Here is a 12472-nt window from a genome sequence, read left to right as displayed (position 1 = left end):
TTTCTGGCAGCTTGTCTTGCACACATTGGTATTCTCCAGCAGTACAAGGTTTTGAAGTGATCCTCAACACGTCTCTTTGCTTGCTGCCCATTCCTCCTCCCCACCCACTTCTTCCTCAGGTTTCAATGGGACTCTGTATTTGTCCCAGGGGTGCAGAGACTCCTCAGCAGCCATGGACTTCAACCAGCTATGGTAGTAACCACGGAAACCATCAATCTTCTCCAGGTAGGTGTTTTTTGACTTGTACTGAAAATGGTACAATGAAAGTTATTATATAAGTGCAGAGTGCTGTAAAAAATGCATACAAGAACAAACAAATGTGTTCAATGCTCTTAAGCTGAGGGAACACAAATCCACTTTTCAGTAACTTGAAACCTGGTTCCAGGAGACCGAGAGACCTAGTTTGACAGAACTTTGCTGTATCTAAAGTCTCCCCTGGTGTGCCATGAAGTGGCCCGAAACCTAGTCTCCTCAAAGCAAGTTCAAGCCACAAAGTGGCTCAGTTTTCCCTCAGCTGTAGTCTTGTGCCAAGTTTGAAATAGCGAGTGCCCGAGACTGACTTTAGGATTTTCTCCTCCCAAATCTGTGGCACCTACCCTGTCGAATTTGGCTGGGTACTGAGCAGCGAACTCCAGCTGCCGGATGATAACCTCGTTGGGGGGGACCTGGCTGCTCTGCATGTCCCTCAGGATCTCAGTGAGGTACACGTAGTCCAGCCGTTTCGTGGCACTGTTAATCAGGGCGCCGTACACGTGGGCATTGGGGGTCACTCCTGACATCTTCATTTTGGAGACGACAATGTGAGATGGAGAAAGGGAAATGTACATAAAGAAATGTCTTCAACACAGTGAATGAAAGAACTTCTTGGAAGAAATCAGTGAACAGGACCCATCAACCTTACAGTTTGGGTACTTGACCATTCTAGAAGTTGTCACAGATATATATTCTTCTGTATTTTGTGTAAGGTTTACCAAGTAGAATTATATTTACAAAACAGAATATTAGCAACTATCCAAAAGCAAGTAAGAAGACGTGGTTCAATTATAATATACCTTGATGGTTTATTACATGTTACTGATGGCTGCCCAGGACTGTGGGTTCTTCCCTACCTTCATGTCAGAGAGAAGCTGCAGCCCATCCTTCTTTCTCCTGCAGGCTATTGCCAGGTTGCAGAATGTGGGCAGGTTGGGTGCCAGTCCTCTGTCAACCAGAATGGGCAACAGGGCCTAAAGCAAAAGGAGGCAAAACTGTGATTACCATTAGAAGACACAGCAAACTGTATTTCTCAAACTTTCACTTCAGTGACAGTTAAATGAGTGTGACGCATATCTGATTAGTTCATTTTGGCCCATTTCCAGCCTGTGTCCGTTTTTTTCAGGGAACACCTACCTTAGCTCCTTACCTATCTACCTTACACCTACCTTAGCTCCTTCAAGGTCACCCAGTTTGCTTCGTTTTCTGACCAGCGTGTTAAAGAAGGAGATATCAGGTTTTATCTTGTGCTCCTCAAGCACAGACAACAGGCTGGATTCCGACTGGCTTTTGGGTTCAACTACTTCTGCCAATAGAGTCAGAGTTTTAATGTCAGGGGCCACACCGCTCTCCTGCATCTTGGCTAGGAATCCGTCCATGTTCCCAATCAAGCCAAGCCTGTCGGAGGGCGTGACCACTGAACCCAAGGAAACCACATGGGGGTTATTAATGTGGAGATCAAGAAGGTTTGGAGGTTTTATACCAACACCAGCTACTAGGTTTGAACCGGATTCCACTGGTACAATGTGGCTCACAGGCACCAGGTCCGAAGACACTTCTTGCTCCTTCAGATTTCTCTCAGCTTTACTGTTTAACGCCATGGACTTCAAAGTCTCGCCCAAAGTTTCCTTCTTCAATTCAGTTACTCCAGGCTGTGCAGGAGCATCCACAAAGATCTGCTGCTCCAGAGCTTCAACGTCGATAGTTTCCCCGCTCGTCCTCTCCTTTCGACCTCTGACCTTCTGACCTGCCCTCGTGACTTTGGGGGTAACCTCCTCTTCGCTCTGCAGCAGCAAACGGGAGGCCAGCGAGGAGTCACCTATCCCACAATCCCGAGCAGCGCGGAGCAGCAGGTTGTAGCTGTGTGCATCAGGCTCTCGTCCGAGCTTCAACATCTGACGCCATATCTGTTAAAAAAGAAAGAAAGCTCTAAACCAACCCTTACATGTAATGGGGCCGCCTTATGTCCCAATACTTCCAGCACAGTGTACAGGGGTTTATTGGTCTTGTTTTAAATTCCCTCCCATGCTGAGGTGCTTAACTTACCTGCAAGGAGAACCTGAACCCATGCTCCTTATCCTTTATACAGCCAATCAGAAGAAAGTTAAAGGTCTCCTGTGTGATCACATGACCCTTCTCCACCATTTCCTGAAGCATACAAGAACATGTGGCTTATTACGCAGAAGACTCATTAACTAATCCTTTCAAAGACTTTTATTTTAGGTTGCCTTATTCAACACCGTAAACGCCACTCAAAACAGCAGACCAGTGATGTCATCTAAAGTACTTAAGGGAAACTGTGCTCAGAAATTTTTCAAACATGGATGTTTGGTATACAGGTCTCGGAGAATACACAGCAGAATATTTTTGTAGTACAGGCAAGACAACTTAGTTAAACAACTAGGAACATACAAAAACAACAAAACCCATCCCATCTAACCTTAAGCACATGGAAGCAGGCCCTGAGATCGGAGCACAGCGCGTAGGTTTTGAGCAGGGCGTGGTACGTGATTAGATTCAGCTGGATGTTCTTGGCCTTCAGCTCCTGCTGCAGCCTCAGAGCGTGCTCCAGCCCGCTGTCCTTCCAGGGGCATTCTGCGCAGGCATTGAACAGGGCCGTGTAGGTGGCATCGGTGGGAACCAGGCCACGCTTCTTCATCTGCACAGAGGGCAATAAGAAGGGTGTTTATAATAGCGCACTAGGCCATGGAAAAAGAAGAATACGATATTATTGTACAGCAAAACAGATGCTGAAGCTGTAATAATCACTGGCAGAGGTCTACTATGGTGGTAAAGCTTGCAATTGAAAGTCTTCTAGTACCCCAACCATCCATAAATATGGACAGAGCACACCAGATGTTTTCATGTTAGTTAATATATCCTGTTTTAATACACTGCATTATATTGAAAGTACTTGCCAGGCCTCCTATACAAAATGCATTTATTTGGACTTGGATATCAGTGTGCGATGGAATTTGCTCACGTTATTGTAAAGTTTGAAAGCCTTCTTGATGTATCCCACCCGGCCACAGCCCCCGATCAGCACTGTGTAATTGAACTCCTCCGGCTGCAGACGCTCCACCTTCAGCATCTGAGACTGAAACATTTCCAGGGCCTCCGCAAGCTGGGGTGAAGAAAGAAATAGGAGGCCGTCAACACCCTCAAAAACATTCATGTATTATAGGCTGTGTCATAAATGACAACATGCGGCAAAACACTAATGAAAACTAATACCTACAGTACTGTGTCTCTTGAAATAGATTGTTTCCCCTAGATTTGTTTTATTTACCTTGCCTTTTGATGGCATTGTTGCATAGCCCACAGTGCCACCCCCTGGCCAAACATTGTAACTGCAGCTTCTTTTAATGTCTGATGTACATAACCGTACATTAACATCAATATCAACTGGTGGCAATGGTAATGTCCTTAAAGGGATTGAACCTTAGAATGAAGCTTTTCTTGTGATGTGTAGTCCAGGGAGTAGTTTCTAGAGCGGCAGCTGATTGACTTTACCTTGTCCCCTTTAATCAGCTTCTTGCACTGCAGGAAGTACCAGTAGGCTGTGTTCTTCTGCACTGCTCTGGGCTTCACCTCGGGCTCTTCTTCCTCATCTTCAGGGTCTCTGAACTGCAAGCTCTGCAGCTCTGGAGATGTTTTTCGGAAAAACTTTCGGGATGAATAGGATTTGGCAAGAGTTCCAAAATCCTCTAACCCCTCATGATCTTGTTCCTGTTCCCGGTTGGACTTGGCGTCCAAGGGGCTCTGTGCTGGTCGTGATCTGCTATCCCTTGATGCAGTGCAGTAGGGATGCTGCAGAGTCAATGACACACTGAGAGTCCCACATTGTGAAGGCAGCAGTGGCCCCAGTCGCAGTGCTCTTAGGCAAGGAGCAATAATTCCAACATCACTGCAAGCTGAACTCTTCCAGGTCAGGGACGGGCTCTGGTACTGTAAGGAATAACATTGTCCCAGACTGTAATGCCTTGTGAGACGCCGAAGAGTTGATATCCTGAACATTCTGGGGTTTTAAAGTGTGCTTCAACACCTGGTTTAAATAAAATAAAAATACTTATTTTAAAAATGTGACTTGACATTGCTATACTGGAATAAAATGAAGTATTAATAAATAAATTCATTAAAAAACCTCTCCTGATGACTATAGACTGCCCTACCGTCTTTACTATTACTTTCTGCTAATACAGCTTTATTCTCTCTTAGATATATCATCAAACCTACGGATTTAAATCTCCAGGCATAAGAACTACACTATACAACTTTCTATCACTTTTAAACTATACAATAAAACAACGTTACAAATTCAATGAAAGCATAAGCCGAGTCGCCATCGCCAGATGTATTTAACAAATTCACAGCCACATACACGGATGAATTTTAACTACTCCTGACACATACAAATAACTTTCGTTCAGGGTAAAAATGAAGCATCGCTCACACTCACCACAGCATCAATTTTGGGCACCAAGGTCACAAGTCAGATTTATGTAAAAACGATCAAACACATAAAATGCTAAGTAGAGAATGGACGTTACCGGTGCGAACACGTTGAGACCGGTCCACAGAACCACGGTCCATTAAAGCATTACTATACATTGCTCACCTTTATATATATATATATATTAGTCACACATCTTTACATGTAGTTCGATCAGGTCGTATGATAATACAAATAAGCGACAGTTCCACTCACCTTTCATAACGGCTGCCACAGAACAGTCAAACTCATATCCCAAGTATCTCGAATCGTGTCTAATCTATGTCACTGATTCTGCACAGGGTGTTTATACCATAACTGCGGTACAGCACCAATCCCACACGTGTGCTCTCTCTCCGGTGCCCTCTGCGCAGCGCTGCCCCGTCAGGGTTAGTAATGGAAAGACGAGCGCTCGATCATAATTAGATCACTTTGTACAAATGATACCGTGTTTGTTATTTTTTTTTTACCCCGATTCAATCCACCTTTTATAATTTCAGTTAGAAGGTACTTAAAAAAAATGAATATTATAAACAGACACACTGTGTGCACTGCTGTAAGATTCATTTCAACGCCGATCAGTTCCCTTTAAATCTGTAGCCTGTGTCTTTAAGTGCGGTGATGCGGGGATTGATTAGTCTTCTCCAGGGGTGAAGGTTTAGAGTTGAGGCGCTTGAACTGCAGTGTCGAGATCTGTACCGGGGTAGAAAGCAGAGAGATTTGTTTGCTGTTTTTTTTTTAAATTTTTAAATTTTTTTTTTTTTTTTTTTTTAACGGTTTTATTTCATTTTTAAATTTTCTTTCCAAGTTGTGCGCCCTGTGGCATAGCGCGAAGATGCAGGACCTGCTTGCTGCTGTTGATCATATTAAATTCGATCTGGAGATCGCTGTGGAGCAGCAGCTGGGAGCACAGCCTCTGCCGTTTCCTGGCATGGACAGTGAGTTAATAAAACAACAGCTTGAAAGCTGCTCATAGCAAAGAGCTGCAGGAATACTGTAACGAGGGTATTCCAGCGAGAGCAGTGCCAGCTCCGACACAGCGCAACACTCAAGCATATCTAGTAAGCTTGTGCAGTAGGTGTGGATGCGCCCACGTAAATCCTATTAAAACAAAGTTTGCACTACGGTTTCAAAAATCGCCAATTGCTTAAAATGACGAGCGGGTGTTTAGTTTGAACGAACAAGCGGTAACTCGAGGTCCAGTTTTGGTACCACACGTACTGTAGCAATAGGAACGCAATTGTTAACATATTTTGTGTTGAAAAACTTTGACGAATTTATATTAAACACGTATCAAATCATTTTTTAAAAATACTCTTATATTTGATATATCCTATATAATATTTGTTATAGTGCTTGTTGTCTCCCCCCCTGCAAGTCTAATTTGTTATTTGTTTCTTCAGAATCTGGGGCTGCTGTGTGTGAATTCTTCCTGAAAGCTGCATGTATAAAAGGTACCTTTTACCTTTGCGTATCATGTCCTCAAAAAAGGACTTTATAATACAGGGAAAGTGTCAGCAAAATATGTTTTGATCTGTCATTATGCTGTGTGGTCCAGCAGCACAATATAGACCACTGTAACCAGTCAACAGTGATCTGTTTTATTGAACAGTTGAATTGTTAGATGTACGATTGTATTTACTGTGTGCATGCATTTGCTATTTTCATTAAATTCTATTAGAAAACTCCCAGTCATAGGCTCTGTATCAATAGTGATAGAAAGTAGTAATATTCTTTTGTCAAGTATTTTGACTAATATTGGTTGAAACGTTTGTCAGATAATTAGAGCTGTTGCTGTTAATATGTCCATTTATTATACATTGAAGAGTATTTTTTTTTTGTAACTAGCGGTTGTAGGTTGTACTCTGTATAAACGAGGATCAGCTGTGCTGCTGTGATTTGGTTTTTCTGCTAACCCTAACCCTCTTGTCCCGGTTGTTTGAAGGAGGCATGTGTCCATTCCGCCACATCAGTGGAGAGAAGACGGTGGTGTGTAAGCACTGGCTGAGGGGGCTGTGTAAGAAAGGGGACCAGTGCGAGTTTCTGCACGAGTATGACATGACCAAGATGCCAGAGTGTTACTTCTACTCCAAGTTTGGTAAGTCTGCCTCAAAGGGTTCAGCACTCTTAGCCAGCAATATCCCCCCTGCATAGTTTAGTTACAGAGGAAGAAGTACTGCAGATTTGTGCTTGCAACCACAATTGGGTTTGATAGGGTTTCTATACGTGCAGAGAAGGAAATCCCATTGCATAGCAGTTTGATCTGTTACTAGTTTTACTAGGAGTTTAACAAGACACTCCAAAGCTGGTTACCTTTAAACTGGCCCAGATCAAGCTTGTAATAAAACCTGGCATGGGTGAAACTGCTCTGCTGGTCGAAGTCGCTCTTAATTGTAATTATTTACTGTATTCTTTATTTTTCTCATTTTGAATTTGATCTTATTTTCTATTGATGTTACTGTACTTTATAACTGCTCTTGTCTGTAATGAGATATTGTGTAATGGATAAGGATAAGGGCCGTGGATAAGGGCTTCTGCTAATAATAATAATAATAATTATTATTATTATTATTAATATTATTATTATCAGTAGGAGTCTTATTTCCATCCCTGGCATGACCTGCATGTTACTGCATTTGTACTAACCACCTCCCCAGTTTCTGGTCATGGCAGCTCTTTCATAGTTGATGGCGTAATGCCCCTGGCCAGGGATGATTCTGGTCCATGTAGTGTCTCAGAGCCGTGCAGTGCATCACTCAGCTGGATGTGAAAGCCCTTCATTGTGTTCTGGTTTTCACAGGAGAGTGCAGTAATAAGGAGTGCCCGTTCTTGCACATTGACCCCGAGTCAAAAATCAAAGACTGCCCGTGGTACGACCGAGGATTCTGTAAACATGGTACGAGTCCAGTTACTATCCAGTGTTTGTTTAAAATCCTAGTATCGTCCATAATTATGAAACAAATGTTGTAATATATTGTATATAAAAATACTATAATATATACTTCCAAAACGTAGGGCATTTTTCATATACACAAAATATCTCAGTTTGAGCATCAAGTTCCACTGCGGTATTGATATACTGCCTTGAGGAGCAGCTGATTGAGGTCCTGCTTGTAGAAGGCTGTGCTCTGATCGTGGTGTTGCTGTGATTGGATTCCCCTCAGGTCCCCTATGCAGACACAGGCACTCTCGAAGATATATCTGCGTCAATTACCTGGTCGGGTTCTGTCCTGAAGGGACCGCCTGTAAACACGTGCAGTAAGTACGTTTTGTAACGTGCAGCAAAACTGAAGAGAAATTCCAGTTAACTAGCTAAAGCTAAGCAGATTTATCATCAGCAAAAACGATAACAGTGAGTAAATGTACTCCTTCTCTTCTGTCTAGTCCTCGCTTTGAGTTGCCAATGGGAACTACGGAACAACCGCCGTTACCTCAGCAACCGCCCATGCAGCAGAAATCACGGAACCTTCTGAATGTAAGTAGAACTTTCTCGAGGAATTACCTGGTGCGATCCTGGTTTTCAAGCATTTGGGAGTGAAGCAGGACTAAAGTTGAGTAATTACGTGCGAATCTCCTTGAGTCTGTATTCACAGATACTTTTTTTTTTGTTTCAACAGCAAAATGTTACTCCAGTGATTCAGAGGTCATCGTCCTCCCTGATTCAGCTCACAAGTACCAACACCACCTCCAACCAGCAGAGGATGCTGCAGGGGTTTGGAGCCATGCAATACCATGGCAACAGCACAGGAAGCAGAGGGCCCAGGCCTCTGGAGCAGGTCACCTGTTACAAGGTAATTACAGTCTACACACAGGTCTTGTGTGCCCCATTGTGGTGCACTGGCTCAGTGTAGCGTTTCAAAGTACTGTACTATAAATAACTATTTGTCTACACATCCATGATACATTTTTGGTTTCTTTTCCCCTGGATTCGTACTAACAGTATTTTTTCATCCCTGTGCAGTGCGGTGAGAAGGGGCACTATGCAAACCGATGTACCAAAGGGCACCTGGCGTTCCTGAGTGGGCAGTAATTGCCCCTCGCTGGCCTGGGGAACCTGAACTCTGGAAACAGTCACTGGAGCACAACATGCTGCCCGGAAACAGTTTCTACATCGGTCCTCTCTTCAGGGGACCCCTTTTTATTTTAAAAAGGCAGTGAACTCTTTTTAGTTTCTTGCGTCAGTCCCTGTGATTAGTTCAGAGTCAAACCGTTTTGTCTCTTACAAGTTGCCCCCTTTGAAAAATACCAGCTGCCTGCAGTCAGAGAACAGTACTGTACTGTCAGGACTGCTTTTTAGTTTGTAATGGTGGTGGTTGATGCAGAGTTAGTCAGACGTCTGTTAATGGTGGTTAAGAGAATGCTGACAGGAGTACGCCAGCCTGATTCAGTTCCATGTCATGCATTTAGCACATTGCATGCATGTAGTGTGAAAGCATTCTTTCAGGTGACAGGAAGGCAGTATCTTACTGTTTGCTGGGATGTTTTAAAAAGCTTTGCTTGGTATTTTATTAGGTGCTTACATTGTTGCAACCCCTGGGGCATCCAACCTAGAATCACATGCAATACGTCAGCCAAAAAAAAACAACTTTTTTTGTGCCTTTTTACTTCAATTATTTTCAAAACGTGTTCTTTTCTGTCCTGGTAAGTTTACAGTGTGTGTTAAAGTAAAGCTAACCCACAGCCCAGAAAGTACTTGCAGAAAAACAGAATCCTATGGCTGCCATCTGCTCCATGTAAATATTATTTTTAGTAGTTTTCTTCATCTATTTTGGTATAGCGCCCAGGGCCACCAGTGGTGAAATGCAGTAACTGTAGTTTTTGACTGGGATTTTAACTTTGCACACAATGCTGCCTAGTGGGCAAATGTATTCACAGCCAGGATCCTCGAGTGATGTGCTTTGCACTCCCTTGGTGCTCAGCCATTGGTTCTTGTCTCAGCTTGGGGTCATAAACAAGGTGTGTGAATGCAGGTGCATTTTAGTAACAATCTCAAGACATCTACCTTTTTTTATATTCTCATTGATTATAATCAACGGATACTACTGAAAAAGGTATCATGTAATATAATACATGTCACTACCTACTTTTCTATATTAACAGTTTTTTTAATTGGCATCAGATTGCTCCATTTTCTCCAATGCCAGATCTCTTCATTTTTATTCAGTTTAATACAATAGCCCCTTTGTTTCTGATTTCCAGTTGTAGGTTTGTTCAGTCACACTAAACCTAGGCTGATTAGGTCAGTCTTAAGGAACGGGTCTTGTAATGTATGAGCTCTAATGTTAAAGCACTTGGTCCTTTTGACTGTAAGGTTGCCTGGAGACTGGGTTTCCCTGTGAGCAAATACAGCAGCTTGGACAACGTGCTTCATGTGATATAAAGAGTAATACATTCCATGAGCTCTGTAAATGGTGTACCTGAGAGGTTTACATGTTGACCAAGTCTCAGGTTCCTTTGCGAGAGGCGAGAAAGGAGGGCCATTCAGACAAAGAGTTACTGGCAAAGCCAAACGTTTTCATGGATTGATGAAATGCTTGTTCTTTTCATGTTTTTTAATTAAAAAATATTGTTCCAAAATTAGTTCTGAATTCATTTTCATTGTTAAAATAACCTGCCACCCATGGTGGTCGTTGTGCCTTATGTGATAAAAAAAAATGTAATTGATAAATGCATTTTACTGTAATGGCAATTTACAATTATTACTTTAATGCCACTCATAATAGCAAAACATTTGTGTGTTAAAGCAGTACCCTAAGATTTCAGTTTTATAACATCTACAAGTAATTTTTTCAGCAGTGCTAGCTTATGCCAGTGCTTCCATAATCAGAATATAGATCTACAATTCCAATCCATTGGTGCGGTTTTTAGTGATGCATTTAAGGATCATGGTGTCTTCATTCTATAACTACCTCTCAGATGTATTTTAAATCAGAAAATATTGAACTTCAAAAGCACATGGTGGTGCCTCTTTTCTATTTTATAAACATAATCATTCAGTGGCTTATGTTTCTCATACAGTAGACACAATATGCATCATATTGCTTATTAATGCACTTCAGTTTTGTAAACACACACACAGCATGTTCAATGATATACTTTAATTTCTTGGTCACACGTTATTCCTCGTACACCATGGCAATACAGAACACTAACAAGGTAAGGCATTCACACTGCTGTAGCCTAGTTGAAATCCAGTGCTTTAGTGGTACTTCCTCCAGCGGTCATGTTCTTTAAATGGACAAAAAAAAAAGTCAATAACTTGAAATTAAACAATTTGCACAGTTCTATATTTGTAGTAGATAAGACAGTTGGAAGGTATCAATGTGCATTTTTGATCTGACAATATACAGTGGATATGAGGTGGTTTGCTTGTATACTATCTACTTAGTGTAAAATATATTTTTAATTTAGCGCAGATGGTAAGAACCCTTATTTATATGAATGTCACATTATGTATAACAGAGTTATAAGAAAGGACAGCTTACTAATATGGTCATACTCCCAGATGTAGCTCAAGACCACATAACCTGTGAGCAGCATGGCAACGCCACCAATGCCCCCCTTCTTCACATTGATGTACTTGTTGTAGAATCTGTCATGCCCTGCAGTTGCAAAAATAAAAACAAACAAGAACAAGGAATTTTGCCAGGTATAGGGTTAAATAAATACACAGATGAACAAGGCTACAATAACCCAGTGCATTACCTCTGCGTACAGCAGACAGGATTCCATTGGGAGTGAAGTCCCGACTAGCTGCCCAGTTCGGGAGCTCTCCCAGCTTCACGTCCATGAGCCTCCTCTGTGAAATGGGCACTGCAAGGAACAAATGAGGTTAGCAGCTGTGGGAATCCTTTCGTGTTCTGTTGAAAGACAAAACTCACCGTTTCAGCATTACAACTTTTTTTTTTTTTTAAAAAGCCGTTATTAAACCCTGTTCGAAATTGACAATGTTAAGACCTGCGTTTCAGTCCACACGGGTTTTCTTGAATACATACTCTGGCGAGTGAGAAGTACGTTTTCTCTTTGCGATAGGAATACACTGTGCAGATTACCACTATAACGGAGCTAACTAATAAACCGGTGGATTACAAATTACTGCGTTCAAAATGCAATGCAAATTAGGCTACTGCTTACTACAGATAGCTGCAGCTACACATATAAATTAGGAAGGGGTCCTACGATTATAAAATAACATGCATCTACAATTGCAGATTTTAAATCTTGACTTCGTTTCCCGAGTCTCTCTGTAATCTCGAATGACTGTAAAGACCTTGACTTGACTGCTGAAGAGCGATGGGTCCCAATCAGCCTCCACGCCTGTTTTTAAAAATAAAGACCTGTGCTCGTATCTGCTTCTTAAAACAAAACCCACGCCATTATTATGGACCGCAAAAAAACAACCTTGCTTTTCTACCAAAATAACAAATGATTTTCAGCACAAACCCCATCACCTGGTGCATCAGCCATCTTGCCTGCAGTGTGTGATTGACGCTGAAGAGGCTCCTGGGTAAAGGGAAAGTCACAGAGAATTCTGGGAATGAGGTCTGCTCACTTCTACACCATTGAAATAAGGGCAAGCTGTAGCTGAGTCTGCTGTACTGTACTGTTACGGTTGAGTTTTTCAATAGATATTTGACGTTTTGAAATTAAAACGGTCCAGTTCCCATACATTTCTTAAATACATCATGAAAAATGTTGCAGAAACATTCAATAATGAAACCAGTGGCT

At 42.0% G+C, this 12472-nt stretch overlaps 3 protein-coding genes across 5 annotated transcripts; 1 reads left to right on the top strand and 2 right to left on the bottom strand.

Annotated features, from left to right (window-relative positions):
* Nucleotides 1–6: 6 nt before the first annotated feature.
* Nucleotides 7–5107, bottom strand: ptcd1 (pentatricopeptide repeat domain 1). 3 transcript variants are annotated; one of them, XM_041229856.1, is made up of 9 exons: nt 4961–5107; nt 3694–4297; nt 3236–3376; nt 2693–2911; nt 2299–2400; nt 1422–2159; nt 1110–1226; nt 597–779; nt 7–246 (listed from the first exon to the last, which is right to left on the bottom strand). In XM_041229856.1, the coding sequence occupies exons 2-9, from the start codon at nt 4267–4269 to the stop codon at nt 64–66; spliced, it is 2259 nt and encodes a 752-aa protein (XP_041085790.1). In that variant the 5' UTR covers nt 4270–4297; nt 4961–5107; the 3' UTR covers nt 7–63. The 3 variants fall into 3 exon arrangements, with proteins under 3 accessions (XP_041085790.1, XP_041085791.1, XP_041085792.1); XM_041229857.1 differs by having other exon boundaries at nt 3766–4297; XM_041229858.1 differs by lacking the exon at nt 2299–2400.
* A 457-nt stretch (nt 5108–5564) lies between these two features.
* On the top strand, nt 5565–10344 carry LOC121300892 (cleavage and polyadenylation specificity factor subunit 4-like). The gene is made up of 8 exons (XM_041229859.1): nt 5565–5682; nt 6148–6198; nt 6690–6842; nt 7545–7640; nt 7909–8002; nt 8129–8219; nt 8362–8535; nt 8706–10344. The coding sequence occupies exons 1-8, from the start codon at nt 5580–5582 to the stop codon at nt 8772–8774; spliced, it is 831 nt and encodes a 276-aa protein (XP_041085793.1). The 5' UTR covers nt 5565–5579; the 3' UTR covers nt 8775–10344.
* A 483-nt stretch (nt 10345–10827) lies between these two features.
* atp5mf (ATP synthase membrane subunit f) lies at nt 10828–12251 on the bottom strand. The gene is made up of 4 exons (XM_041229860.1): nt 12196–12251; nt 11450–11557; nt 11230–11346; nt 10828–10972 (listed from the first exon to the last, which is right to left on the bottom strand). The coding sequence occupies exons 1-4, from the start codon at nt 12209–12211 to the stop codon at nt 10944–10946; spliced, it is 270 nt and encodes an 89-aa protein (XP_041085794.1). The 5' UTR covers nt 12212–12251; the 3' UTR covers nt 10828–10943.
* Nucleotides 12252–12472: the final 221 nt, after the last annotated feature.

This window comes from Polyodon spathula, chromosome 26 (genome assembly GCF_017654505.1).
Source record: "Polyodon spathula isolate WHYD16114869_AA chromosome 26, ASM1765450v1, whole genome shotgun sequence".
Taxonomy (NCBI): Eukaryota; Metazoa; Chordata; class Actinopteri; order Acipenseriformes; family Polyodontidae; genus Polyodon; species Polyodon spathula.
Note: the sequence above shows the minus strand (reverse complement) of the source record. Positions and strands in the feature narration are given on the sequence as shown.

What these genes read in the sequence shown, in the direction of transcription:
- ptcd1 (XM_041229856.1), bottom strand. Translation starts at nt 4,269, where the DNA reads ATGTTCAGGATATCAACTCTTCGGCGTCTCACAAGGCATTACAGTCTG. An exon ending in CTTTCAAACTTTACAATAAC is followed by an intron (nt 2,912 to 3,235) that starts GTGAGCAAATTC and finishes CCCTCTGTGCAG; the next exon opens with ATGAAGAAGCGTGGCCTGGT. An exon ending in GGTTCAGGTTCTCCTTGCAG is followed by an intron (nt 2,160 to 2,298) that starts GTAAGTTAAGCA and finishes CTTTTTTAACAG; the next exon opens with ATATGGCGTCAGATGTTGAA.
- atp5mf (XM_041229860.1), bottom strand. An exon ending in CCTGTCTGCTGTACGCAGAG is followed by an intron (nt 11,347 to 11,449) that starts GTAATGCACTGG and finishes TTGCAACTGCAG; the next exon opens with GGCATGACAGATTCTACAAC. An exon ending in CTGGGAGTATGACCATATTA is followed by an intron (nt 10,973 to 11,229) that starts GTAAGCTGTCCT and finishes GTCCATTTAAAG; the next exon opens with AACATGACCGCTGGAGGAAG.
- LOC121300892 (XM_041229859.1), top strand. Translation starts at nt 5,580, where the DNA reads ATGCAGGACCTGCTTGCTGCTGTTGATCATATTAAATTCGATCTGGAG. An exon ending in TTACTTCTACTCCAAGTTTG is followed by an intron (nt 6,843 to 7,544) that starts GTAAGTCTGCCT and finishes TGGTTTTCACAG; the next exon opens with GAGAGTGCAGTAATAAGGAG. An exon ending in AGCAGGTCACCTGTTACAAG is followed by an intron (nt 8,536 to 8,705) that starts GTAATTACAGTC and finishes ATCCCTGTGCAG; the next exon opens with TGCGGTGAGAAGGGGCACTA.